The sequence below is a fragment of the Hyperolius riggenbachi genome, chromosome 1 (genome assembly GCF_040937935.1).
Source record: "Hyperolius riggenbachi isolate aHypRig1 chromosome 1, aHypRig1.pri, whole genome shotgun sequence".
Classification (NCBI taxonomy): Eukaryota; Metazoa; Chordata; class Amphibia; order Anura; family Hyperoliidae; genus Hyperolius; species Hyperolius riggenbachi.
The window spans coordinates 360,403,809-360,429,254 of NC_090646.1; the positions used below are offsets into that span (position 1 = coordinate 360,403,809).

The 25,446-nt window shown below is 43.9% G+C and overlaps 1 protein-coding gene across 3 annotated transcripts in view; it reads right to left on the bottom strand.

Annotated features, from left to right (window-relative positions):
• FRMPD1 (FERM and PDZ domain containing 1) overlaps positions 1-25,446 on the bottom strand; it is a 265,938-nt gene that overhangs the window by 41,218 nt on the left and 199,274 nt on the right. For all 3 annotated transcript variants that reach the window (XM_068234237.1, XM_068234234.1, XM_068234236.1), the window contains exons 9-11: positions 18,868-18,987; positions 14,641-14,777; positions 5,217-5,343 (exon numbers count right to left, since the gene is read on the bottom strand). In XM_068234237.1, the coding sequence (XP_068090338.1) occupies positions 5,217-5,343; positions 14,641-14,777; positions 18,868-18,987 (384 nt within the window). The remainder of the gene's footprint in view (positions 1-5,216; positions 5,344-14,640; positions 14,778-18,867; positions 18,988-25,446) is intronic.

Consider the following 25,446-nt stretch of genomic DNA (forward strand, 5'->3'; position numbering starts at 1 on the left):
CTTTCTAGGAACACCTGTTCTATGTCCCAGCTTTTTAGTGTCGCTCAATATGTGTTCCAACTCTCCAGAACATATGACGTGTCCGTTTTCCAATGTCCTCTCTATCACAGTTTTCAGTGCTCCTGTATTTTCAGTGCCTGCCACCAACACGGGTCTTAGCTTCCTAGCGCTCTGAAATGTGCCCTAGTCTGTTAGTGCCCCATCACCCTGTATACAGGCCAGCTTTCGGGTTCCCGAATTGTGTATGCCAGCTTTCCAGTTCCCCTCATAATGTGTTCCCAGCCCATATATTGAGAGTTTTCTGGAGGACCTGGATTAAGGTGACCACTAATGATACCATTTGCTGAACGATCGTTTATGGACGATTATCCATATGAACAATTGGAAATTATTATTTGGGACCACTAATGAAAAAAAATCTCCTAACCAATCCGATTAATTAAATTAATACAATTTTCAGATCAATCCCATCAATTGGATTGGTTGGGACATTTTTGTCCATTATTGGTCCAAGCGATCGATCGTTCAGCAAAATGTGTGATTAGTGGCCATCTTTAGACAGACAATAAAGAGGGACTGTCTGCTGCTTCCAGAAATTAATGAACTCAGACTGTAACCAATCAGTTTACAAAAAATTGAACTCAACTGTATGCATTTGTGAGAATCAAGTCCTTTGCCAGTGTGTCCTTTGTCAAGAACACGAAGGAACCTTGCTGTTGAGTATTTTATACTCAACTTTAGTTAAGAAAACAAATGGGCCAGCTTATATTAGGGACACTATTTTCCTAGTCAGGGCTAAAATACTCATGTTTTTCCATTCATTAAAAACAGTGCAGAGAAGCATATTAGGAGAGGTTCTAGTTATCTTGAGCCTGATGCACGAATCAGCAGTAAAATTGTTGTGTGCAGGTAGCTACTAACGTTACTAACGGCAAGGAGGCATCGAGTGTTACCCTAGTAGCGCAATGCCATGCGTGTACTGTGCATTACTTTACCATAACAATGTGCATGCAACTCTGGTAACCCAAATTGCACTAATAGGGTAACATGCACTGCCCCCTGCTATTAGCACTGGTAAAATTGCCATGCGCTCCCTTTGCATGGCAATTTTACTGCTGCTTTATGCATCAGGCTCTTTGTCACATCATAGGCTGCATGTGTACATCTAAAAAGGGCACCGCGGTAATTTGGGCACCGGAGATAGCCACTAGAATATTGATAAAATGTACAATATTCTGCTATTGGGCAATGGTAATTCCGACAGAAAATAGGGATGAGTGGATATGAGTGGTATAATTGTGCATGAGACCTAAAAACACTGGAAGGAAATACCTGAAAGTGTAGGGGGGGGGGGAGTATTGCACCCCTGCAGACCCTTATAGAAGCTCCATACAGCATGTTAATAGTCTCTCAATGTAACACACTTATGACCTTCCTGTACCTGTGATCTATGGTCAATAATGCAGCTGACATGCACTGTAAAATATATATATACTTTGCCAAAAGGGTCCAAAAACCCTTTAGTGATTGTATACTATTTTTGTTATTGAACACTCTGACTGAAACAATCCCCAGTTGTCACCCCATCTGGTCATCCTATTACAGGTCACAACAGACTTCTATAGGCTACAAGTGAACCTTCACATGCAAACAAATCAATGATCATGCACCACAAATGAGGCACCCAATCAGGGTGGGTTTATATCCAAACGCTCATCTCATCAAAGGAAATTATGTTATTTAAAACTTTGCAATGGGTGGGGGAAAGCTGCTCTTACACAATAGGAAAGCTTTGCCACAATAAGAGTGTCAAACCCCCTGTTGTAGGCTGTAAATTACATTCTCCCCAAAGATGGAGAAAAGATGGTGACTGTGAATTCCGTGATTCCGGCCGGAATTTGGTGATTCCGTTCTGTTGACGGAACGGAATTGCTATATCACTATGGCGGAATTTCCGCGGAAAAATGTGAAATTCCGCTGAATTTTACGGAATGCAATTTTTTTTTCCCACCGAACTATTTTCTGCCTTATAAGAAGATTTCTGCTCGACAGATTTCTCCGGAGGAGGAGGGTCTTGTCTTCCAGGGAATTGTAGGATTTCAAAAGCCAGCTTACATACATTGGCCGGGAATCGAACCCAGGTCTAGTGCTTTGTAGGCAGCTCTCCTCACCACTATACCACCACCAACACTACATGCTGAAGCCAGCCTAGCATGTACCATTGTGATATATCCAAGAGAAAAATGAGCTTGCTTAGGGATTTGTAGGATGTCAAAAGCCAACTCACATACATTGGCCAGAAATCGAACCCAGGCCTACCGCTCTGTAGGCTGCTATCCTAACCATTATACCACCAACACAACACACTACAATGCTACATGCTGAAGCCAGCCTAGCATGTACCATTGTGATATATCCAAGAGAAAAATTAGCTTGCTTAGGGATTTGTAGGATGTCAAAAGCCAACTTACATAAATTGGCCAGGAATCAAACCCAGGCCTACCGCTCTGTAGGCTGCTATCCTAACCATTATACCACCAACACAACACACTACAATGCTACATGCTGAAGCCAGCCTAGCATGTACCATTGTGATATATCCAAGAGAAAAATTAGCTTGCTTAGGGATTTGTAGGATGTCAAAAGCCAACTCACATACATTGGCCAGGAATCGAACCCAGGCCTACCGCTCTGTAGGCTGCTATCCTAACCATTATACCACCAACACAACACACTACAATGCTACATGCTGAAGCCAGCCTAGCATGTACCATTGTGATGTATCCAAAAGAAAAATGAGCTTGTTTCGGGATTTGTAGGATGTCAAAAGCCAACTCACATACATTGGCCAGGAATCGAACCCAGGCCTACCGCTCTGTAGGCTGCTATCCTAACCATTATACCACCAACACAACACACTACAATGCTACATGCTGAAGCCAGCCTAGCATGTACCATTGTGATGTATCCAAAAGAAAAATGAGCTTGCTTAGGGATTTGTAGGATGTCAAAAGCAAACTCACATACATTGGCCAGGAATTGAACCCAGGCCTACCGCTCGGTAGGCTGCTATCCTAACCATTCCTACAATTCCTACAATTCCCTGGAAGACAAGACCCTCCTCCTCCGGAGGAGGAGGAGGAAGGAGAAAAAGAACTAAGGGAACAGTCAATAGGTTCTATGGGCTATCATATAACATAAACAAGGTTCCATTTGCGATTACTTTAATTTTTCCGCCGGAATTCGGAATTCCGCGGAATTTCACAAAAATCCGGCGGAAGTTTCATAGCGGCGGAATTAAGCGCTGGTGGAATCCGCAAATTCCGTCGGAACGGAATTTGCTCTTTCCGATCATCCCTAGTGACTTCTTCAGTGACACCATCAATTAATAAACTGTTATTATTTTCTATAATGATATCAACAGGTGAGATTTATAATGAAGAAGACTTTGCAAACTCATGGCTTAGGTGTGTAGTATAAGACTTATTTCTTATCTTCTGGTGTTTTTTTCACCATGGAGCATTTATTCTGAAGATATGGGGCTTGATCCACTAAGACAAATAGCATGCCTTATCAAAGTTAACATGCCTTATCAAAGTTAACACGCCTTATCAGAGTAGCATACGAACCCGCAGGGGCTCAGGGCAGGACAAGTGGAGCTCTCGTTATTGCCAATTAGCAGGCATAAGTTTGTAGTGCTCGCTATGCTACTCTGATAAGGCGTGTTAACTTTGATAAGACATGCTATTTGTCTTTGTGAATCAAGCCCATTGTATGTTTTTTTTTCCACTGCAGGACATTTTTTTTCAGTGGATAGGATGCACAACCACTTGCTACCATGGGACTGTAATTTCAAGGATATGGTTGTGGCATCATTAAAGTATGTATTCAAATTAAATCAAATATTTTTCCTTAGATATGTGTGTTTTAATTTCCCCCAGCCTTATATATCAATGTCTAGCCATGGGTTAGGCTAGCACTGAACATCTGGAGGAATGCAGCAGGGTGTCAAGGTCCTGTTGATCTCGTCACCAGTGATTGGTGTGGGCACCCCTGAGGCGTGGAGTCTTAAGTGAGCATTTGTTTTCACCAAAGCACCCTGCAAGGGATGATAGGCCATCACCCCTAGCGGGTGATGGGCCATCACCCCTACCTTGCTGCCTGGTGCCCACCAGGTCACGACTCCCAGGGCTGTCCCACCGGCAACGAGAAGAGTAGGAGGGGCAAACTCTGCATAGTGGGAAGAAGCGTCAAACTAATGATCAACCTGGTTGAAGATGGGACTAGCGGTAATGGCAACTAGACTGACAAGCAGTAGAACTGACTGATGGCAGGACTGGATGGCAGAATTAACAGGACTGGATGACTGGACTAACAGGTGTAAGGACTGATGTGACAGCACTGACCTCACAGTACTGACGTGGCAGGACTGGCTGACAAAGACTGGCATGACAGGACTGACGTGGCAGGAATGGCTGACAAAAGACTGGTGGAACTGTACTGACTTGACTGACAAGACTGATGTGACAGGATTGGCATGACTGACTTGACTTGCAGGGGAGACCAGGCTGACAGGACTGACTGGTAAGAGTCTGGATTGACAGAACTGGCATACGGCGTGGAGGACATGCCACGCCTGTACTCAGATGGAACAGCAATGAGTGGCCAGGGTTTAAATACCCTGCCCTTCGCGCAAGTGCTGTTGCCCTCCCTCCCCCCCGCATATATAACTTACAGGAAGAAGTGTGCCACACTCCTTAGGGCATGCAGCCCCAGGGAAAGGACTGCTTGGACGCCGTTCCCTGAGCTCTGCCAGGATGGCGTCTGAAGAGGCTTTTGCTGGACCCCGGGACTGGTAAGTATAACACAGGGAAGGTATTTCTTGTACTTCTTACAGAGGTATTAAAGGAGGCTTTTTGATACCTGAAATTTCACGATAGAATACCACATTTTCCACAAACCAATTAAAACACTGTTTGTCTGGAACTGAGGTCCTAAGGTGATTTGTTTTTTGACAGCAGGTTGGGGCGGGGCAGTGAAGGGCTCAAATCTTTGTAGATTGTAGAGGTCACAAGATTTGTAAAGGTTCGTGTCCACGCGGGAGAGGACATGCAGCACAACAGAGTTACTAGCACCTGGAAGTATCTGCACTTTAGTAGCAGTGTTGCTTTTGATAACTGACCGGTTCACTATAAGATACCAACAAAAATGATTACCTTCTGTCTTGGCTCCAGAATACATTGGTTCCTCTTGATGTGAAAGCTGATGGCCTTCTTTATATCCTTTCCTCTCATATTGCGCAACAATGTAGGAGAGAGAAAATTGTCTATTCCCCAGTCCTTCCTGTTGGTTGAATACAAAGTTATACAATTATCACACTCAGACTTGCTATGGAAGTGCAGCTGTCAAAAACAAACTTTACTAGGTCTGCAAAAAAGGGAAATATTCAATTATCCATGAACAAAATCAAGTTCTTATAGAAATTATGTAGAGGAACTCTGTAGCCAGTATTCATAGGTGAGTGGCTGTGGTATACTGGTAAAGGCCCTTAGCACTTCTGAGTCTGCTATGCTTTAACTGTGAGGAGTGTAAAGATTTTCATGTACAGAGAGGGGGAGAAATAACAGTCCAAACACTTTTGTTGCCTGGAAACACTATTGTGCAACATCCATTTTGGAGAATCCTCAAAGTATGTTTAGCTATGTTTTGCAATATCATATGTCTCAGTTTTGATGTTTCCTATAGTGACACATAATAAACAGAATGTATTTGCAATATTGCCTCATGCACTTTGACTCCAAGAAACCCCAATATCCTCTTGCATTGCTTCTACAACATTTTAACACAATATGGGATTTCAACCATTGTAGTATGGTTCTATTTCTGGCAGTAAAGTTATACAGTTTAACGACAAGATTAAGCAATATTTAAAGTGGTTTAAAACCCTGACATAATATTCAATAAAAACATGTTTACCTACTTTTTATATGTCATACAGTTATCATATTTGCATTTGTGCATACGTATTATTATTCATTTAGAAGTTATTGGTTTCTAAAAGTACAGTTTTTTGCTTTGTGAGCTGACTTTGCATTTTATTAATAACTGGTTTTATTCGTTGCTGTTTTTCAGGGGAGACAAGCTTTCAGTGTCTCTGGCTCCAGCAGCTCCTGCACCGTCAGAGAATGTGTCACATTCCTCACTTGTTATCTTGTGTTTACTTAAATGTATCATTACGTAAAGTTCGGCTGCGGCAGCATTTCTCTGCACGGAACTTTCAAGCTCTGTGTGTAACCCTTCGAATGCTCGTCTAGTAAAAAAAAAAATGCTGGTTGCGTATAATATGCTGTAAATGATGTTTTAGAGCAAAGTTGAAATGCAGGGTTATATTCCACTTTAAAGGGAACCAAGGCTGAAATGAAAAAGAAGTTATACAGCCCCATACGGGCTGATCAATCTCACGCCGCCATCCTCCTCTGCCCGCAGCTACGAGAGCCGGCTCTGCGCTGATCCGTCTGTCGGAGCCAATCTAAGCGTAGCAGAGGTGCGCTCTTTGCGTATCTCTGCAGTAGTGTATGGAGAGATACGTAGAGGGCACACTTCTCCTGCGTAGGCCGGCTCCAATGACATCAGCGACGGGAGCCGGTTCTCGTAGATGCGGGCAGCGGTGGATGGCGGCGTGGGATCGATTAGGGCATATGGGGCTGGAGGAAGCCCCAGGTATGTATAGCTTCTTTTTCATTTTTTTAGCTAGGGTACATCTCTGGTACCCTTTAAGACAAGTTTTGATCCTTGGGTCCAAAAAGTATTTTTGTGCTTTGCTATAGCAGACAGTTACTCCCTTTTTCATTACAGTCATATCCCCAAGCAGCCAATCAAATACAGTAATGTAGCAACAAGCTACTAAAGGGTGGCAAAAGACGGCCTCCATCCCCAAATGTCCCCTCCTTCATTCCAGCGATGGGATCTCTGTCCAGCGTTCTATATCCTTGGCTACAGCAGTGCCTCATGTGACCTGTTACGTGGTGCTGGGTCACTTAAAGGGACACTTAAGTCAAAAAAAAAAAAAGAGTTTTACTCACCTGGGGCTTCCAATAGCCCCCTGCAGCTGTCCGGTGCCCTCGCCGTCTCCCTCCGATCCTCCTGGCCCCGCCGGCAGCCACTTCCTGTTTCGGTGACAGGAGCTGACAGGCTGGAGACGCGAGTGATTCTTCGCGTTCCTGGCCACAATAGCGCCATCTATGCTGCTATAGCATATGTCATATACCATATAGCAGCATAGAGGGTGCTAATGTGTCTGGGAACGCGAAGAATCACTCGCGTCCCCAGCCTGTCAGCTCCTGTCACCGAAACAGGAAGTGGCTGCCGGCGGGGCCAGGAGGATCGGAGGGAGACAGCGAGGGCACCGGACAGCTGCAGGGGGCTATTGGAAGCCCCAGGTGAGTAAAACCCATTTTTTTTGTTTGACTTAAGTGTCCCTTTAAGGACCCAGCACCACGTAACAGGTCACATGAGGCACTGCTGTAGCCATGGATATAGGACGCTGGACAGAGATCCCATCGCTGGAATGAAGGAGGGGACATTTGGGGATGGAGGCCGTCTTTTGCTTTTTTTGCCACCCTTTAGTTGTTGCCGCCCTGATGCGCGTGATTCATGTCCTGGTTACCAGCTGTGCTTCTTTTCAAGTTGCTGGTCAGCAAGAAAAGGACTAGCAAAATGTATAGCCCACCTCCTATTAACTCACATGAGCCAGCATGCTTTTCAGCAAAAGCAATGATGTTAAATGCCAACAGGTAATACCTCTAATGATTTTCAGTAGTAGTTTTTTAGCACAAGTTAAGTGCTATCTTTGTCACTCCTTAACTGCTTCTTGTTTTAGGATGTAGATTCTACATCCTAATTAGTGCTGCTGTAGGTTGTAGGATGTAGAATCTACATTCCCCCTTAAAAATCACTGCCATGCTTGCACACGATTGTGCACGCTCGAGTGAATGAGTCATTCAATAAAGCTATGCAAAAAAAAAGTTTTAAATGTTAAAAACGTGACATGGTCTCAACAGCATAAAAAGTGTTTTGGTTTTTTTTAATCCCCAGTTAAGTTTTAACCTCAGCATAGCCTATTAACCCACTGTTAACCCCTGCAATACCTATACCTGTTTATAAACTTTTAATGACTGCCACCTGTAGTGATCAGATGCGATCGTTAGGGCAAAAGTTTAGGGCCTCAATTCTCTACAAATGTATCACTATGCCGTTGCCTAGCGATGCATCTGCACAGCACTAGGGTCCCCGAACTGTCGCTCTAGCAAACACATGCGATCGCTACTGCTGATAATGAACAGGCTGGGGATAACGGTCCGCCACATGCTCAGTTAGTATTAAATAGTGCATATGGGGTATACTTTTAACTGGGAAGTGCCAAATAATTAATTTATATGTGTTTTATAACTGTGGGACGTGTCATATGAAAATTAGGAAGGGTGAAAAATTAAAAAAAAGTCTGCATAAATTTTGAGGGAAAAAATATTACCCAACTAAAGCCTAGATTGTACTGAAAAACAAAACAAAATATATATCACTAAGATTGTATAAGTGACTAAAAAAGTTACTGCTATATCAAGGCAACACAGCTAAAGTATCAAAAATGTCAGGAACCTTAAGGGGTAAAAACCTTGGAATCTGAACCAGTTAAAGTCTTCCAAGGTCCCCCGGCGTCCTCCTGGCTCCTCTCCAGGTCCCGCTGCAGACTTCTTTACCGGCGACACTGGGGCCGAGTGTCGGTTCAACACATCCTGAACGGTGATGCTCCGCATTATCACGCCGGCCGCTACGCGTCATCACACCGGGCAGCATGACAGTCCTGCGCATGCGTGGTTGTCTAAGCCGCGCATGCGCAGGACTGTCTCGCCGGCCGGCGTGATGACACATAGCGGCCGGCGTGATGACGTAGGGGCATCTCCGTTCAGGAAGTGTTCGGCCGACACTCAGCCCAGGTGTCGCCGGTAATTAAGTCACCAGCTGGACCAGGAGAGGAGCCAGGAGGATCCCGGGGGACATCGCGGCCTAAACACACCAAAGGCCACTTTATGATAAATGATGATGCCAGTCAGAGATCCCTTGCAGCTCCTTTAAATTTTGTTGGCAAGCTAAGAGGCAACTCATTGCTACTAAAGACAGAAAAAAAAAATTAAGAAATTGGAAGATTTTGAAGCGGATTACTTCAAGGGACACTAATAAACTTTATTTTTAAAGCAAGTGTGTGCGTTTTTATTGTTTAAAGGACTTTCAATGTGTTTCTCTGGGGATAGGCCAAGTCTTCCCCTTTATTTACTTTTATGAGTTTTCTCTTTAAATTTTACAACATTCTTTGTTTGGCTTGATAAAAGAGTTGTACTGAAATAGTAATGTGCATTCTAAAGAAAGTAATACAAAAAAGAAAATCAGGGATTTTTTCCAACTTATGAAGGAAAGAAAATGTTTCTATAATATGATTCAATGCAGAATGACTTTTGGATAAAAAAAAATGTACAGGTGAGGTGTAACTGAAACTTCTTGAGCACCTTGGGCCATTTACAATACAAATGAACCTTTAAATATACTCATATGTCATATTGTGTATGAGAGTGTTGTATGAGAGTGTGTGTTGTGCATGCATTTAAAATGTAGTTGTCCCTGTTCCAACTTTCTTGAAAATAATAGCACTCTGGCATTGGCTGCGTTGGAAATTGGGCTTAGAGTGTGCATATATAAGAGTATATATTTTTTCTTGGACCATAGTTAGGTTGTGCAAGAGGAAACATAGAGAAGCGTCTGCAGTACATAGAGGTCTGAGAAATAAGGATACAAAAGTTAAAACAATGAGGTATATTGAGTAAACACACTTGTACCATGTACCAACTGTTTGTTATGCTCCATCCATGCGGTATGTTGGAACTTGATGGTGTTTTGTTGTATACAACGTGTGTCATCATGAATACATGTTGCATCTAAGCTTAAAGAGAATCTGTATTGTTAAAATCGCTCAAAAGTAAAATACCAGTGCGTTAGGGGACATCTCCTATTCCCCTCTGTCACAATTTCGCCGCTCCCCACCGCATTAAAAGTAGTCAAAAACAGTTTTAAAAAGTTTGTTTATAAACAAACAAAATGGCCACCAAAACAGGAAGTAGGTTGATGTACAGTATGCCCACACATAGAAAATGCATCCATACACAAGCAGGCTGTATACAGCCTTCGTTTTTGATCTCAAGAGATCATGTGTGTGTTTACCTTCTGTCCCCTGCAGCTCTCATGCACTGAATAGTGACAGCCAGGCTGATCGTTTCTTCCTGCAGACAGCTCTGCCCTGTCTGTAATTCCTCAGTATGTGTGAGCCCAGCTCCTTTCACAGCCTACAGAGGAGGATTTTTATCCAGCTCTCTTTTCACTGATAAAGAGAGCAGAGACACTGCTGGCTTATGTAAATAACACACACACTGGAGTGTGCATAGAGGGGCCTGGAGAGGGGTGTGAATAACAGATCAGCACGGAAGAGTTGGCAGCCTTCCAGACACAGGGCGACAAGTCCGACAGGGGAAAGATACATTGATTTATTACAGAGACGGTGATAGTAGAAAGTGCTGCAGTAAGCCAGAGCACAATAGAATAGGTTTAGGAACTTGTAGGATGGTAGAAAAAAGGATGACATTTTTGTTACAGAGTCTCTTTAAAGAGACTCTGTAACAAAATGTTGAGCCTGGTCTGTCTTATTGCAACCTTTTCTAGTTGCACTGTCTCTGTAATAAATCTTATCTTCTTTCCTCTGTTGGCTCTGTCGGCTGAGGCCGGAATGTGTGGAATGTGCAGCACTGCTTGTCATTGGCAGAAGCTTTACACTTTTCTCCAAGCTCTGCAAGAGTCACACAGTAAGCTAGTTCTCAGCCTATGATACTCTGGTTAGAAACCAGTCTTTTGTTTGTAAACACTGCCTAAAACTGTTAATTACAAGCCAGGATTGCAGCAGGGAGTGGCAGAAACAGCACTTAGGGGCCCAGGAGAACATAATGAAGAGAATGGTATGCTTTTTATTGTAAGAATTTTAGAGTACAGATTCTCTTTAAACTCCAGCAGTGCCAGGTGATCTTTTTTCCTGTGTCATATATCTTCAGCTCTGTGTACCTCTTCCAACATATGCCTAGAGCATGCTGAGTGTGTTGCACTACCACAGTGGTGTTCCTTGCTTATGAATTGTGCATTAACTATTGTAGTTCTGGCTGGCTCGCCTTCTTCTCTTTTTTTGAAAGTACCGTAAGCATAATTCTCGGGACTAGGTTCCATGACCTCAATGTTTTGGTTTTTCTTGGCCTTCAAAAATAACAAGGGCTACAGTGTTCTCCCCAGGCCCTTTAAGCCGGGTGCTCCACGGCTGGCTCTCCTTCTCCTATGCTGTAAGCAGAGTTGCGCCAGCGCTGCATTCCCCCACACCCGGCTACTTTTTCATGTCACCCGGCTACTTTTTCATGCTGGAAAAAAAATCGGGGGAGAACACTGGGCTATGTTCCAGTCTAAACTTTATATAATGCATAAAAAATATGTAAAATAAAGTTTTGCATTTCAATTGGAACATGAAAAAATATTGTAGTCTAAACAGTACAAACTTGCAATTTTTTATCCATATGACTGTAAATTTGCCTTTTATAGCAATGCACTAACTTTTTTACGATTACTGTAATATATTTTAAATTCCTGTCTGGGTAAGCCCTATAACTTTATATCCTGCTGAGATGTCAGTGTGATTTTATTGGAGAGGCAGTTGGCCAAACTCCTCCCCAGTGGTGTAACTGAGAAGCTTGGAGCCCCAGTGAAAGTTTTACATGGGGCCCCAAGTACTCTATTGATATGAAGCCCCAAAACCTACCAAGGACAGTTTCAGTGTCAGAAAGGTATAATCCGGCAAAGAGTTAGTTACGGATTACAACTATTCAAAGAACATGAAGAGATGTTCAATAATAGCATAGAACCAATGAAACTCTAATAAGATGTATTAAGAAGGGCCCCTAATGAGCCCCCCTGTTCCAGGAGCTCTGGTGCAGTCACAACCTTTGCATTCCCTATTTCTACGCCACTGCTCCTCCCACTATTCTACCATCTTCCACATGAGGTAGGAATTTGTTTGAAGGCAGCAACCAGTCATCCCCTATGAACAAAAGATCCTGCCCTGCTCACCTTCTATCTCTGCTAAGAGATTGGGTTCACACTTGCAGTGTGCGGGCAATGTGCATGTCACTTTCTCGCACACCACTTGTGCCCATCTTCTTTACGGTATTTATTGCTGAAAGAACGGATTGTGCCATTCAAAACTTTGTGAATTTCTACTTCACACACATTTCCTATGATATCCATTGAAAGATGGGAAGCTGACTTAGGAATTATGCTATGCATAAGTATTACCCATCTAGTGGTACATTTAAGGACTCTAACTTGTCTAAACAGCAAGTAAGCCACATATGGCTGGATGCAGGGTGCACAGTGAACTTGGAGTACAGGAAAGCAGAACTCCATCCTTACACCTATCACTAGAGGGGCAGTACAAATGCATAACATAAGCCAATACATGTCGATTTTCTAAGTGTACATTTATTATTATACTTTTAGAAGACATCAAACTCAGATAGCAGAAACACAACAAGATGTTCCTACCAGAAAGCTGGAAATGTATAAAGACACTGTTATATATATTGGCATGCATCCATTGCTACTCATATTTAATTACTAATTGTTTGCCTCTGTAAAAATGGGATAAGGTGATTTGGGTGCTCGATTTGGCAGGTGTCAAATGGACACCAATGCAAGGTGTCGGCAATTGGCACTTGGGGGGGGGGTGGGGTTTGTGACTGGGAGGGGTTTAGTGTTAGGCATTAGGAGGGTGGAGTAGTGATAATTACTAGGAGGGAGAGTTAGTGTGAGACACCAGGTAAATCTATAGTAAAATATTGGTAAGGTTACATTACTGTTATTTTGACTATCTGCTCCTCTCAATGCCCAATACAAAGGGTAGCGCCACAATACGTACTCTGTAAACCATCCTTGTGTCATGAAATATGTGTCGCGTTTAAACGTACATAATCGTTAAGGGAAATGCATGTTTGCATTTTATGACTGGGTCTGTACGATTTGCTTTTTATAAGAGAAATTTTAGAGTAATAACTTAAGTTATATAACAACAGCAAATAACTTTTGTAAAGTGCCTCCGTAGGGCTTAAAGCACATAAGCATGGCTCAGACCAATACGTGGTTGATTGGTAAATTGTGGTACAGAAGAAGTAAACACAGAGAAGGTTTGGATCAGCACCCATCAGATAGAGAGAAGCGTGTGCCCAAGCTTATGGCGTTCCACACCACTGGAGCCGTTAATTCAGTAGATCCACATGGAGCAGGCACCAGCAATGAAAGTAATCGTCTCTTTATTAATCACATCAGTTAAAATCAGCAGTGATATAACAACGACAGACCGCTGTTTCGAGCCATCGTGCTCTTTATCAAGTTGTCAGAACTGCAATACAAACATTCACCTTCCACCCCTCCTTATATACAAAAGCAGCACCAATCAGTGGTCAGTGTTTGAATCAACCAATCACAGTGCATAAACAGCATGGAGGACCTGATGGGGAACTGTGTGATACTCCAAAAAGCACACCCCTTTATGTCAAACCACTCCCACTGTATATGAATATAAGAGATTAAAAGTACTTGAAAATCTCACCTATTGGAGACAAAATGTTCTCCTGTCTCCCTGACTTCACATCTAAACACGGGAAGAGCCTCCAGCCAGCCGCGTTGCCTAAAGTATCAAAACGCCGTTCTCGCCAGTTTCAGCCAATCCGCTGTGGCAAATGTCGGCCAATGAAAGGCCCCCATGGCCCGAAACGGGCCATGGGGGCCTTTCATATAATCTCTTATATTCATATACAGTGGGAGTGGTTTGACCTAAAGGGGTGTGCTTTTTGAAGTATCACACAGTTCCCCATCAGGTGCTCCATGCTGTTTATGCACTGTGATTGGTTGATTCAAACACTGACCACTGATTGGTGCTGCTTTTGTATATAAGGAGGGGTGGAAGGTGAATGTTTGTATTGCAGTTCTGACAACTTGATAAAGAGCACGATGGCTCGAAACAGCGGTCTGTCGTTGTTATATCACTGCTGATTTTAACTGATGTGATTAATAAAGAGACAATTACTTTCATTGCTGGTGCCTGCTCAATGTGGATCTAGTGGTACAGAAGAAGAATTCTGTAAGTCCACAAATGCCAGGCTAAACAGGTGGCTTTTCAGTCTGGAGTTGAATAGCTCCAGGGGTGGGGCTGTCTTTACTGGGTGTGGTAGGAAATTCCAAAGGGTAGGGGCAGTATAACAGAAAGCTCTGGCTCATAACGTTTTGAAGTGTACTCTGGGAGTGACCAAGTTTATAGATCCTGCTGATCTGAGGTTGTAAGAGGTGTGGTGCAGTTTCAGTAAGTCCTTCATGTATCCAGGGCCCAAATTAAAGTACAGCTAAACTTTGCATAGCAGAGTTCTACTTTCAAAATATAATAACTGCACAGGGAACTGCAGCAGAGGTATGCTCTGTCATAAGCGTAAAATGCAGTCTCCTTGTACTCACTCAATGTACTTGAAGGATATTTTCTGTGGCTGACCACAAGTCTGAATTCGCTCCTGTATGTGTAAGGCAGCCAAGCGTAGAGCAACACTGCATTTCATCTCAATTGCAAATCTCTCCTGAAGCACATCACTGCAGCTCTACACAGACAGAACAGAATTAGGTCAAGTCATGAAGTATTTGCTCAAATCACAACACTACAGTCCAGTTAAAACTATTTTTCAAAAGACAAAATCATTTGCTCAGGTATCTTATCCATGTAAATCAATTGATAATTAAAGCAATGGTGTCAGTTTTAAAGCATAGCATTGGATAAAGCTGAGCTCTGTCAGGTCTCATTGCAGTACAAATTATTATCACAGTGACCATAACTACATATATGAGAATATCTGACCTGGGATTTTTTTATTTTATTTTTTTGTAAAGTCCATTATGTTAAAATTTGGACTATTACCAAAGTGAAAGTCCAGTAAAAATTAGCTGTAGCGATAGCTCCGTTATACAGTGACTAATGCAGAACATTAATATTGCAAAACCTAGGATCAACTAAAAATTATATGCCAAAAATTTACCCTAAGAAATACCCTCATAGACTACACTGAAAAGAAACGTGGTCCCTTCAAGATTGTGATCATCATTTATGATACAATTATACTCTGTCTGGAGTTATATCCTTTTGGCCTTGTGCATTCACCAAAGTCATTCATTTAAATTCAGCAGAGATCCTGGGTTGGTGATAGCCAGAGTTTCCCTTTACATTGGTTTGAAAAGCCCAGAATAGTTCATTTTTGCTGGTGAGCCTTCCACTGGAAGTGGGGTTAGGAGCCTTAATGGCAAAGCTGATCCTGGAGGGTCATTACCTCCTCCTGAAAGGCCTGGCTCTTCCACTAAATTGCACCAAACCCACGTTTCATGATCCGCTCTTCATAGAGAACTGATAAGCAGTGTAGGGTCTGAGTTCGTAAATCTTCTTTCTCTGTTGGTATGAAAGAGTAGGAAACAGATACCAGAAGGGGCAGAGGGAGATGGAATTTAATGTCACCTCTGATTCACCTAAGAATAAACAATATAGGCTTTCTATCACATTTCCATACTACGATTAATGCCAGCCTTTTGGATCTCAGTGGGATTATCACTGCACACTATATGAATGTGGCAAGATATCCATCATTGTGGTGTATTCTGAAATGGAGATATGACTTTCTCTGTTATATAAGATGATAACTACCCAGTGTTTAATACGTATGAACATGATACATCAGAAATTGTTATCTTATTCGTATCCCAATGTATGGCCAGAGAATTATGATATTTCGTCATATTTCAGACTAAATTCTTCCTCTAATGAGAGGGACAGAACTAGATCAGATGGCAGAGATTGTCCATTTCTCAATATGATCTGCAGCCCAGGAGAGAGGGTTTTAAAAGGTCTATTTTGCAGGCTGTCCATGCTATTTCCTTTCTCTATCCTGGATCCATCCTTCCCAGGATCTATCTGCTTGCCCAATGGGACCGGGGCCCAACTTCCTTTTATTTAGGACTATTAACAAAGTACTTTCGACCATCTTTTTGGACTTACAATTCCAATGGGCACAGTAATTCCATAGACTGCTTGGACTTTACTAATTTTCCCAATATTTTCTGTACAAAACTCAGTGCCACATTTTATCCCGTTTTATGCAACGTCCTCACACACCCATGCTATGTCCTGAGCCACTGTGGTGCTGACATGGAAGCTTGGAAGCTCCCACCACTGCCTGTCATGCCTGCCTCCTCCCTGTCCTTCCTCCAACTAATGTATTATGGGTGTAGCCTACATTTTTTAGATGCTCCTAAGTTAACATAGCATTCTCCTCTTCCAGCGTGCCTACATAATTTTTCACAGAGATCCTGAGCTGTCTAGTTGAGAAACCTTCTGCTGACCTGTTCTGTCAGAGTTCTGCCCACTGACTGAGTACCACCCAGGGACTTCACTAAGCCTGCAGCTGCATTGCCTGTAACAAGCTCACCTGTTGCACAGCCTTTGGCTGCTTGTCGTCTTAGCCGACTACTTGGAAAGCCATTATATAGCAGGATGAAAAATACACATTTCCATCAGGTTCAACCTCTTGAACCTCACTGCACTTTAAATCAGATGAAAAAAAGCCACAAGAGCAGAAACTCTCTCTGTGACTGGATGAAGGTATCACATCTAGTAACCATAACTATAAAGATATTTTAAACCATATCAAATTATTAAGCGGCTTCTGGTGGGCGGGCAGGGTCAGGAGGGAAACAGTGCACTCCAGCTTTGATGTGACTAAAGATCCAGCATGCAGGATCTCTATGTGAGATTGTGGGACACCTGTACACATCCTAGACTCTAGTCTGAGATGGTATTGAATGGCCGCCTTAGTCGAGTGTCAGCTACCATGTATATAAACATTGGGTATAATTTATTTTCTTGCAAGTGCAGTTCACATCCTCCTGTTCTTTGTACAGACCTGGAAATAACAAGTTCTGTTTCCAAGCTTTATTTTGCTATTGGATGTAATCATACATATTTATTAGGTCACCTCTTAGTTGTGTCTTTTTCTAGTGGTACCATCCTGATTCAAAACATCCCACTTTTCCGATATAAATAAGCCTACTTTCTTGGTAACCTTCCATCTCCTCGATTAATTTACTTGCCCATGTTTGCGCCTGTTTTAAAACTTAAATATCTAATGTCATGGCCAAACTATATGCCATATCATAGTTGACGCCTCACAAGTGATTTATATAGAGGAAGAAGCACACTAAAATCTGGTGTTTTTATTTTCCTTGATGTGCTTTAGTTGTGGCTACTTGCCATTGAATACAGTTACTTAACAAATCAGTAAAACATATTCCCAATTCCTTCTCCAAATCTGATTGTGACTGTATAAGAGAGGCTCTATTGTTAAGAAGGTTGGTATACCTCCCAAAAGATGACTCTTCAGGTATTAAAAAAATTCCTTTATTATCGCAACAGTGATTTTCTTGAAGTATACTTCTTTTAGGAAATCACCTAAAAAAGACGTCTCAGTCCAGTGAAACATGTGGCATTAAAAAGGAGGAAAGGCAACCTTCTAACCAATAGGACGCTTTTTATACATTAGCAATAAGCTTAGCAGTACGAGCATGTTGACACCGCTTGGAGACCGCACATAGAGGGTAGGATTGCCCTTAAGGGTAACTAAACATTAGCAGTAAAAACCTCCTGGGAGCATCATAGTGCTATAAACAGTATATATTCTGGGTGCTTAGACTGGTAGCATGAGCTTTACATACAAACAAAGAGGAAAGAACAGAACCTAGCCAGTGCATTTCCACAAATGGAAATATAGCCTTTTTGTACCTTAAAGTATTATGCGCCATGGAATATGTTGGCGCTTTATAAATTATATAATAATTATAAAAGAACAGAAAATGACTTGAAATTCAATGTGCTACCATTCTCCTGTGTATATAAAAGGAACTTTCTAAACATTGTTACATAATTTACATCTTGACAAAGCCCCAGTGAGAGTGGAGAAACGCGTTGATATTTACAACACCCTTTAGAAGACCTGATAGCTGGAATTGTCTGTGGTGCTACATGCTGGACCCATGTGGAGGAGCTGCCAAATGCCTAACCCCCACCTCTAAGACAAACCCTTCCCACACCTAATGCCCAACGCTAACCCCCACCATAAGTCCCTTAATCATTAAGGGACTTACGGTGGCGGTTAGAGTTGGGCATTAAGGCTTAATGAACCTCCTAATCCTCGCACACAAATGACCCCTAGTTGTAGCCAATTGTCAACATTCGGCAACAACCATTAATTCCTATGTAGTAGCTGATTGATTACTAACAGCTTTGGCTACGTACCCATACCCAACTCACTGCTTAGGTGCCAGATTACCAATAATTAATGCTATCCAAGGACCCAAGTCACCTGATCCGTGATAACCTTACCCCTTTTCTCTCAGCTAATATATCTTTGGGTAGAATACAGACATGCAACCCCAAAACACTGTACATTATTAATTAATGAAATTGTACTATCATATACATTCTGCAGCAAATGAGACTATTGTATGTGGATTACTCTGAATCAAGGACTGAATATGGACAAGTACCAGGCACATTCCCTAATCCTCAAGGCAAATCAGACAGAAATTTTAAAGAACCTAAACTGCAGGAGATTCATTTGGAAATGTTTATTTTACAACACAATGAGTATTCACCTGTAAGTAGAGGTATTCAAAGGCAACTGGATCATCCTGCAGAAGCTCATAGGGATCTTTGGGTACAAAACAGACTCTGAAGAGACATCTATAGTCATGGGATTCTCTCTTCTGAACCACCTGCAATGCACAATTATAAGTATATGTAAGGAGATTGCTTTCTACAAATTTGTATTAACTTTTTTTTGTTGTTGTAATAATTAGCTATTTTAAGGTGCTGCTTCAAGACCAGTTTCACAAGGACCTTTCCTTTTAAAAGAAAATATATTTTTTTTATAAGCTATGAAATTGCAGACTCTTCAAAATGGTTAAAAAAAAAACAGCAGTTAATTTTTTTTTACAGTAAATATCTGATTAAACATCTAAATAAAATAACATTTATGAAGTACAGTACCGTAACAACTGATGATTAATTTCCAAACAGATACAGCAGGGGGTGCTGTTTCACTGTTTTTTGACCAACACTAAAATTGCACAACAATGATCTTTATAACACCGAATTACCATAATCAGGAAATTGCGATCTTGGCCACTAAGTACATGGAAGCTTACCTCCAACATTACCATCTTAACTATAATTTGAATAGTTACTATGGGTAACAGTCCTGTATATAGTAGATTTCAAAAATAAGGCTGAAAAGTGATAGCAGAATATTTCTCCAACAGGCCAACAAATTTTATTCCCCACTCAACTGTCCAACAGACCTTAGAATAGTTTCTCAGTGCCTCCTAGCTCTATTACAACCCTGTCTCACCTTCACTGTAACAACTTCCAGGGTTAATGAGTTATAGCTAGAGATGGCTCGAACCTCCGATTTTTGTTTCGCTAACCTGCAAAAAGTTCGGTTCGTGCAAACTTTCGCGAACCACAATAGACTTCAATGGGGAGGCGACCTTCAAAAATTAGAAACATTTATGCTGGCCACAAAAGTGATGGAAAAGATGTTTCAAGGGGTCTAACATCTGAGTTTTTGCTTGGGGAAGTGGGATACACGGCAAAAGTCCCGGGGAAAAATCTGGATTTGATAGACAGCAGCGTTTTAAGGGCAGAAATCACATTGCATGCTAAATTGGAGGCCTAAAGTGCTTTAAAACATCTTGCATGTGTATACATCAATCAGGTAGTGTAATTAGTGTACTGCTTCACACTGACAGACCAAACTCACTGTGTAACGCACCGCACACAGCAGTTTGTGTAGTGACGGCCATGCTGGACTGGTGCGCACCATGACGAGAGTGCAGGTGATGGCGGCTTTCAAGCCCATATGGTCGCCGGGCTGAGGTAACTCAATGACAGAACAGTGACTGTCCAGCTGATCGAATTTGGTCTGTCCACAATGAAGCAACAACCTTATTATCTTGGGTGTGCCCCCTCCCGAGATAATAATATAGCCGGCGGTCATTGCTTCATTGTGATACGCAAGCCCCTTCACCGTGGCAAGGTAGTGATCACGAAGGGGAATTGACACATGTAAATGCCTTTTGTTTTGTTGTTGCAGCTGCAGTGCAGCTAGAAAAATTAGGCAGGCATGTACACGCAACAGAAAAATTATTATAGCGGCCGCTGCTAACAGCTAAAATTCAAAATCCACCTGGAGTCCTGGACCCTGTAGGTTGTGGTGGAGAAGGCAGTCAAGCGGCCTGAAGGCAGAGATGCTGTGTGGGGACCGACTTAGTCATGGGTCAGGCAGTCACATGGCGTGCAGGCAGAGATGCTGTGTGCAGGGACTGACTTAGTCTTCGGGCGGGCAGTAGCCCTCCGGGATCCATGCCTCATTCATTTTGATAAAGGTGAGGTACTGAACACTTTTGTGACCTAGGCGACTTCTCTTCTCAGTGACAATGCCTCCAGCTGCGCTGAAGGTCCTTTGTGACAAGACGCTTGAAGCAGGGGAAGACAGAAGTTGGATGCCAAATTGTGACAGCTCTGGCCACAGGTCAAGCCTGCGCACCCAGTAGTCCAAGGGTTCATCGCTGCTCACAGTGTCTACATCCACAATTAAGGCCAAGTAGTCGGCTACTTGTCGGTCAAGACATCGGTGGAGGGTGGATCGGGAAGGGCTAAAGAATGTCCGCATGTCCGACATCACCATGAGATCGCTAGAGCGTCCTGTCCTTGCCTGCATGGACATGGGAGGAGGAGGATTACTGGCAGTGGCACCTTTATTTCATTGTGCTGTGACATCACCCTTAAATGCACTGTAAAGCACAGTTGCCAGCTTGTTCTGCAAGTGCTGCATTCTTTCTGCCTTCTGGTGATTTGGAAACATCTCTGCCACTTTGTGCACATACCCAGGGTCTAGTAGCATGGCCACCCAGTCCAGCTTATTCCCCTTGAGTTTTTTTTATACGGGGTTCCCTCAACAGGCTGGACAGCATGAAAGACGCCATCTGCACAAAGTTGGATGCAGATGTACTATCCATCTCCTCTTGCTCTTCCTCAGTGATTTCAGCTAAGTTCTCCTCCTCCCCCTAGCCACGAACAATACCACGGGAAAGTTGAGCAGCACAAGCCCCCTGTGACACCTGCTGCGGTTGTTCTTCTACCGCCTCCTCCTCCAAAAAAAAAACACCTTCCTCATCATCTGACTCCTCTTCCCCACACAACTCTTCCTCCCTCTCCTCCCCCCTCTGTGCTGTCGCAGGTGTTGAGGAATTATCTGCTTCTGCTGAGAATTGATCCCACAACTCTTACTCCTGTTCCTGTTCCAGTTCACACTCCTCTACAGCTTGATCCACCACTCTACGTACGGCACGCTCCAGGAAGAAAGCATATGGGATTAAGTCGCTGATGGCGCCTTCACTGCGACTCACCAGGTTTGTCACCTCCTCAAACGGCTGCATGAGCCTGCAGGCATTTTGCAAGAGTGTCCAGTACCTTGACCAGAACATCCCCATCTCCCCAGAGCGTGTCCTTTGACTGTAGTTGTAGAGATACTGTTTGACGGATTTCTCCTGTTGTAGTAGGCGGTTGAACATCAGGAGGGTCGAATTCCAGCAAGTCGGGCTATCGCAAATCAAGCGTCTCACTGGCAATTTGTTTCTCTGCTGAATATCGGCAAAGCGTGCCATGGCCGTGTAAGACCGCCTGAAATGCCCACACACCTTTCTGGACTGCTTCAGGACATCCTGTAAGCCTGGGTACTTAGACACAAATCTCTGAATTATTAGATTCAGCACATGTGCCATGCATGGTACATGTGTCAACTTTCCCAAATTCAAAGCCAAAATGAGATTGCTGCCGTTGTCACACACCACGTTGCCGATCTCCAGTTGGTGCGGGGTCAGCCACTGATCCACCTGTTTGTTAAGAGCAGCCAGGAGAGCTGCTGCAGTGTGACTCTCCGCTTTGAGGCAAGACATGTCTAAGATGGCGTGACACCGTCGTACCTGGCATGCAGCATAGGCCCTGTGGAGCTGGGGCTGTGTAGCTGGAGAGAAGAGCTCAGCACCAGTAGAATACCACTGCCACTCAGCCAAGGAGGAGGAGGACAATGACAGCGAAGAGGATGTAGCAGGAGGAGTAGGAGGAAAAGGAGAGGAGGTGGCAGCAGGCCTGCCTGCAAGCCGTGGAGGTGTCACAACATGGTCCGCTGCACAGCCACGTACTCCCTGCTTGCCAGAGGTCACCAGGTTGACCCAATGGGCTGTGTAAGTAATGTACCTGCCCTGACCGTGCTTGGCAGACCAGGCATCCGTGGTCAGATGGACCCTTGACCCAACGCTGTGTGCCAGAGATGACACCACTTGCCTTTCAACTTCTTGTTACAGTTTGGGTATCGCCTTTTTTGAGAAATAATTGTGGCCTGGTATCTTCCACTGCAGTGTCCCAATGGCCACAAATTTTCGGAAGGCCTCAGAGTCCACCAACTGGTATGGTAACAGCTGGCGAGCTAACAGTTCCGCCAAGCCAGCTGTCAGACGCCAGGCAAGGGGGTGACTGGCAGACATTGGCTTCTTCCACTCAAAGATTTCCCTCACGGACACCTGGCTGCTGCTGTGTGCAGAGGAGCAGGAACCGCTCAAGGTGAGAGACGGAGTGGAGGAGGGTGGCTGTGATTGTGAAGGTGCAAGGGAGAAAGCAGCTGAAGATGATGCACATGAAGGAGGAAGAGGAGAAGGAGGGTGGCTTTTCTTTTGTGTGCTGCTTTTCCTCTGGTGCTCTTCCCATTGCAGTTTGTGCCTTTTCTCCATGTGCCTTCGTAAAGCAGTTGTTCCTACACGGCTGTTGACCTTTCCACGGCTCAATTTTTGGTGGCAGAGAGAACAGATGGCATTGCTCTGATCTAAGGCAGACACACAAAAAAATGTCCACATCGCTGAGCCCCCATGGGGTGTGGGCACTATGGTGGCCTCAGCAGCTGACGTTGAAGGGCATGTTGGCTGGCTGTCCATAGGTGGCGATACATGGCGCCGGACACTGCCACCAGCTGTTTCTGAAGATGAGCTCCCCCTGCTTCTTTCAGCAACTCGTCTCCTCCTACTCCTCTCTGACTCCCCCTCTGAACTGTCCCCTTGGTCATCTTGTCTCTTAGGATCCCACGTGGCATCTGTATCATCATAATCATCATAATCATCCTCCCCAGCTTCGCTTGCCTCAGACACCTCATAAACTGCACCAATAGCAGGTACTTCATCACCCTCCTCCTCACATGTTATGTCCATAGTGTCACCTAACTCAGACATATGAGGTGGTGGAACTTGCTTAGCGCCTTCATCTTGTTTTAACAATTATGTCTGTGAATCAGTTAATTTCCCCCCAAATAACTCCTGCAAAGTGTCAAATGCAGCGGATGTGGCACTTGTAGTAGCGCTGGTGGCTGCGGAAGATGAGGTGTTCTGTGTTAAATAGTCAACCACGTCCTGACAATCTTGGGAGTTGATGGGACGTGCCTTCTTCTGACCACTCTACTTTGGGCCAGGGCCGCACGAAATGACGTCAGCACGATCTCGATCAGACCTGCCGGGTGGCCTGTCTCTGGGTCTGCCTCTGCCTGTTGTTTTGTCCATATCGGGGGGGGGGGGGGGTGAAGTGAAAGGTATGCACTGACTTGACTAATACAATGTGCAGTCACACAGGTACAGTGAAAGGTATGCAGTGACTGGTATTACAATACAATGTGCAGCTGTCGCACAGGTTCAGTTAACAGGTATGCACAGCAATGGGTAGAAGAAAAGGTGCACAGGACTACCAGCCAGGGTCACTCCGGAGTGCTCAAAGCCCAAATAAAGTTCCAGCAGGTGAAATGTTTAAACAGATAGAAGCGGCTGGGCACATCCAGTAAAACAGACCTTTAATATGATTCCATTAAAATGCAGTACATGCGATCGAAGCAGCAGTCAGCCAAGGAGAGAGAGGGGACAAGCATGAACAAGAAACGTCTACAGCTGTTTCGCACTCTCCACAGGAGTGCTTCCTCCAGGAGTGTCCCCTCTCTCTGCTTGGCTGACTGCTGCTTCAATCGCATGTACTGCATTTTAATGGAATCATATTAAAGGTCTGTTTTACTGGATGTGCCCAGCCGCTTCTATCTGTTTAAACAGGTATGCACAGACTGGTATATTACACAGCGTGTGGTCACACAGGTACTGTGAACAATTATGCAATGACTAGTATTACAAATTTTCAGCTGTCACACACACAGGTACCGTGAACAGGTGCAGTGACCGGTATATAACACTGCTTGCGGTCACGTAGGTAGGTAGGTAGGTAGGTGCACTGAACAGGTGGGTATGCAGTGATTGGTATTACAAATGTGCAGCTGTCACACACACAGGTACCGTCAACAGGTGCAGTGACACTGCATATATAACACTGCTTGCGGTCACGTAGGTAGGTAGGTGCACTGAACAGGTGGGTATGCAGTGATTGGTATTACAAATGTGCAGCTGTCACAAACACAGGTACCGTCAACAGGTGCAGTGACACTGTGTATATAACACTGCTTGCGGTCACGTAGGTAGGTAGGTGCACTGAACAGGTGGGCATGCAGTGAATGGTATTACAAATGTGCAGCTGTCACACACACAGGTAGTCACTGAATGTGCTGGGCCTGGCAGTGGCACAGTAGGAATTACCAAGGGGCCAATGTCCCACCAGCAGCTGCGACTGACTGACAGGGCTGTATATGCAACACAAGTGTCTGTGGGACACACACAAAAAACAAAAAAATAGATCACAAGAACAACATTAGCTCTCAAAAGAGCTGTTGAGGATGAGGAGTACTTTTAAGCAATAAGATCAGCAAGAAAGAGCAACCTAACAAGCTTAACACAAGAGCCTAACTAAGCTTTCCCTATGTCAGCAGCAAGGTTCTCTCCATTCTCTAATTACTGCAGCCACACGAGTGAGTGAAAAGGCTGATGCTGCCTGCGTTTTATAAGGGGGGGGGGGGGGGGGCTCCAGGAGGAAGTGTAGCCTGATTGGCTACCCTGTGCCTGCTGACTGTGATGTAAAGGGTCAAAGCTGACCCTAATGATGTAGTATAGGGGGCGGGTCGAACTCGCATATAGTTTGCGGTTCACTGCGAACCGAACCACCGAAGTTCGCGCGAATAAGTTCGCGGGCGAACCATTCGG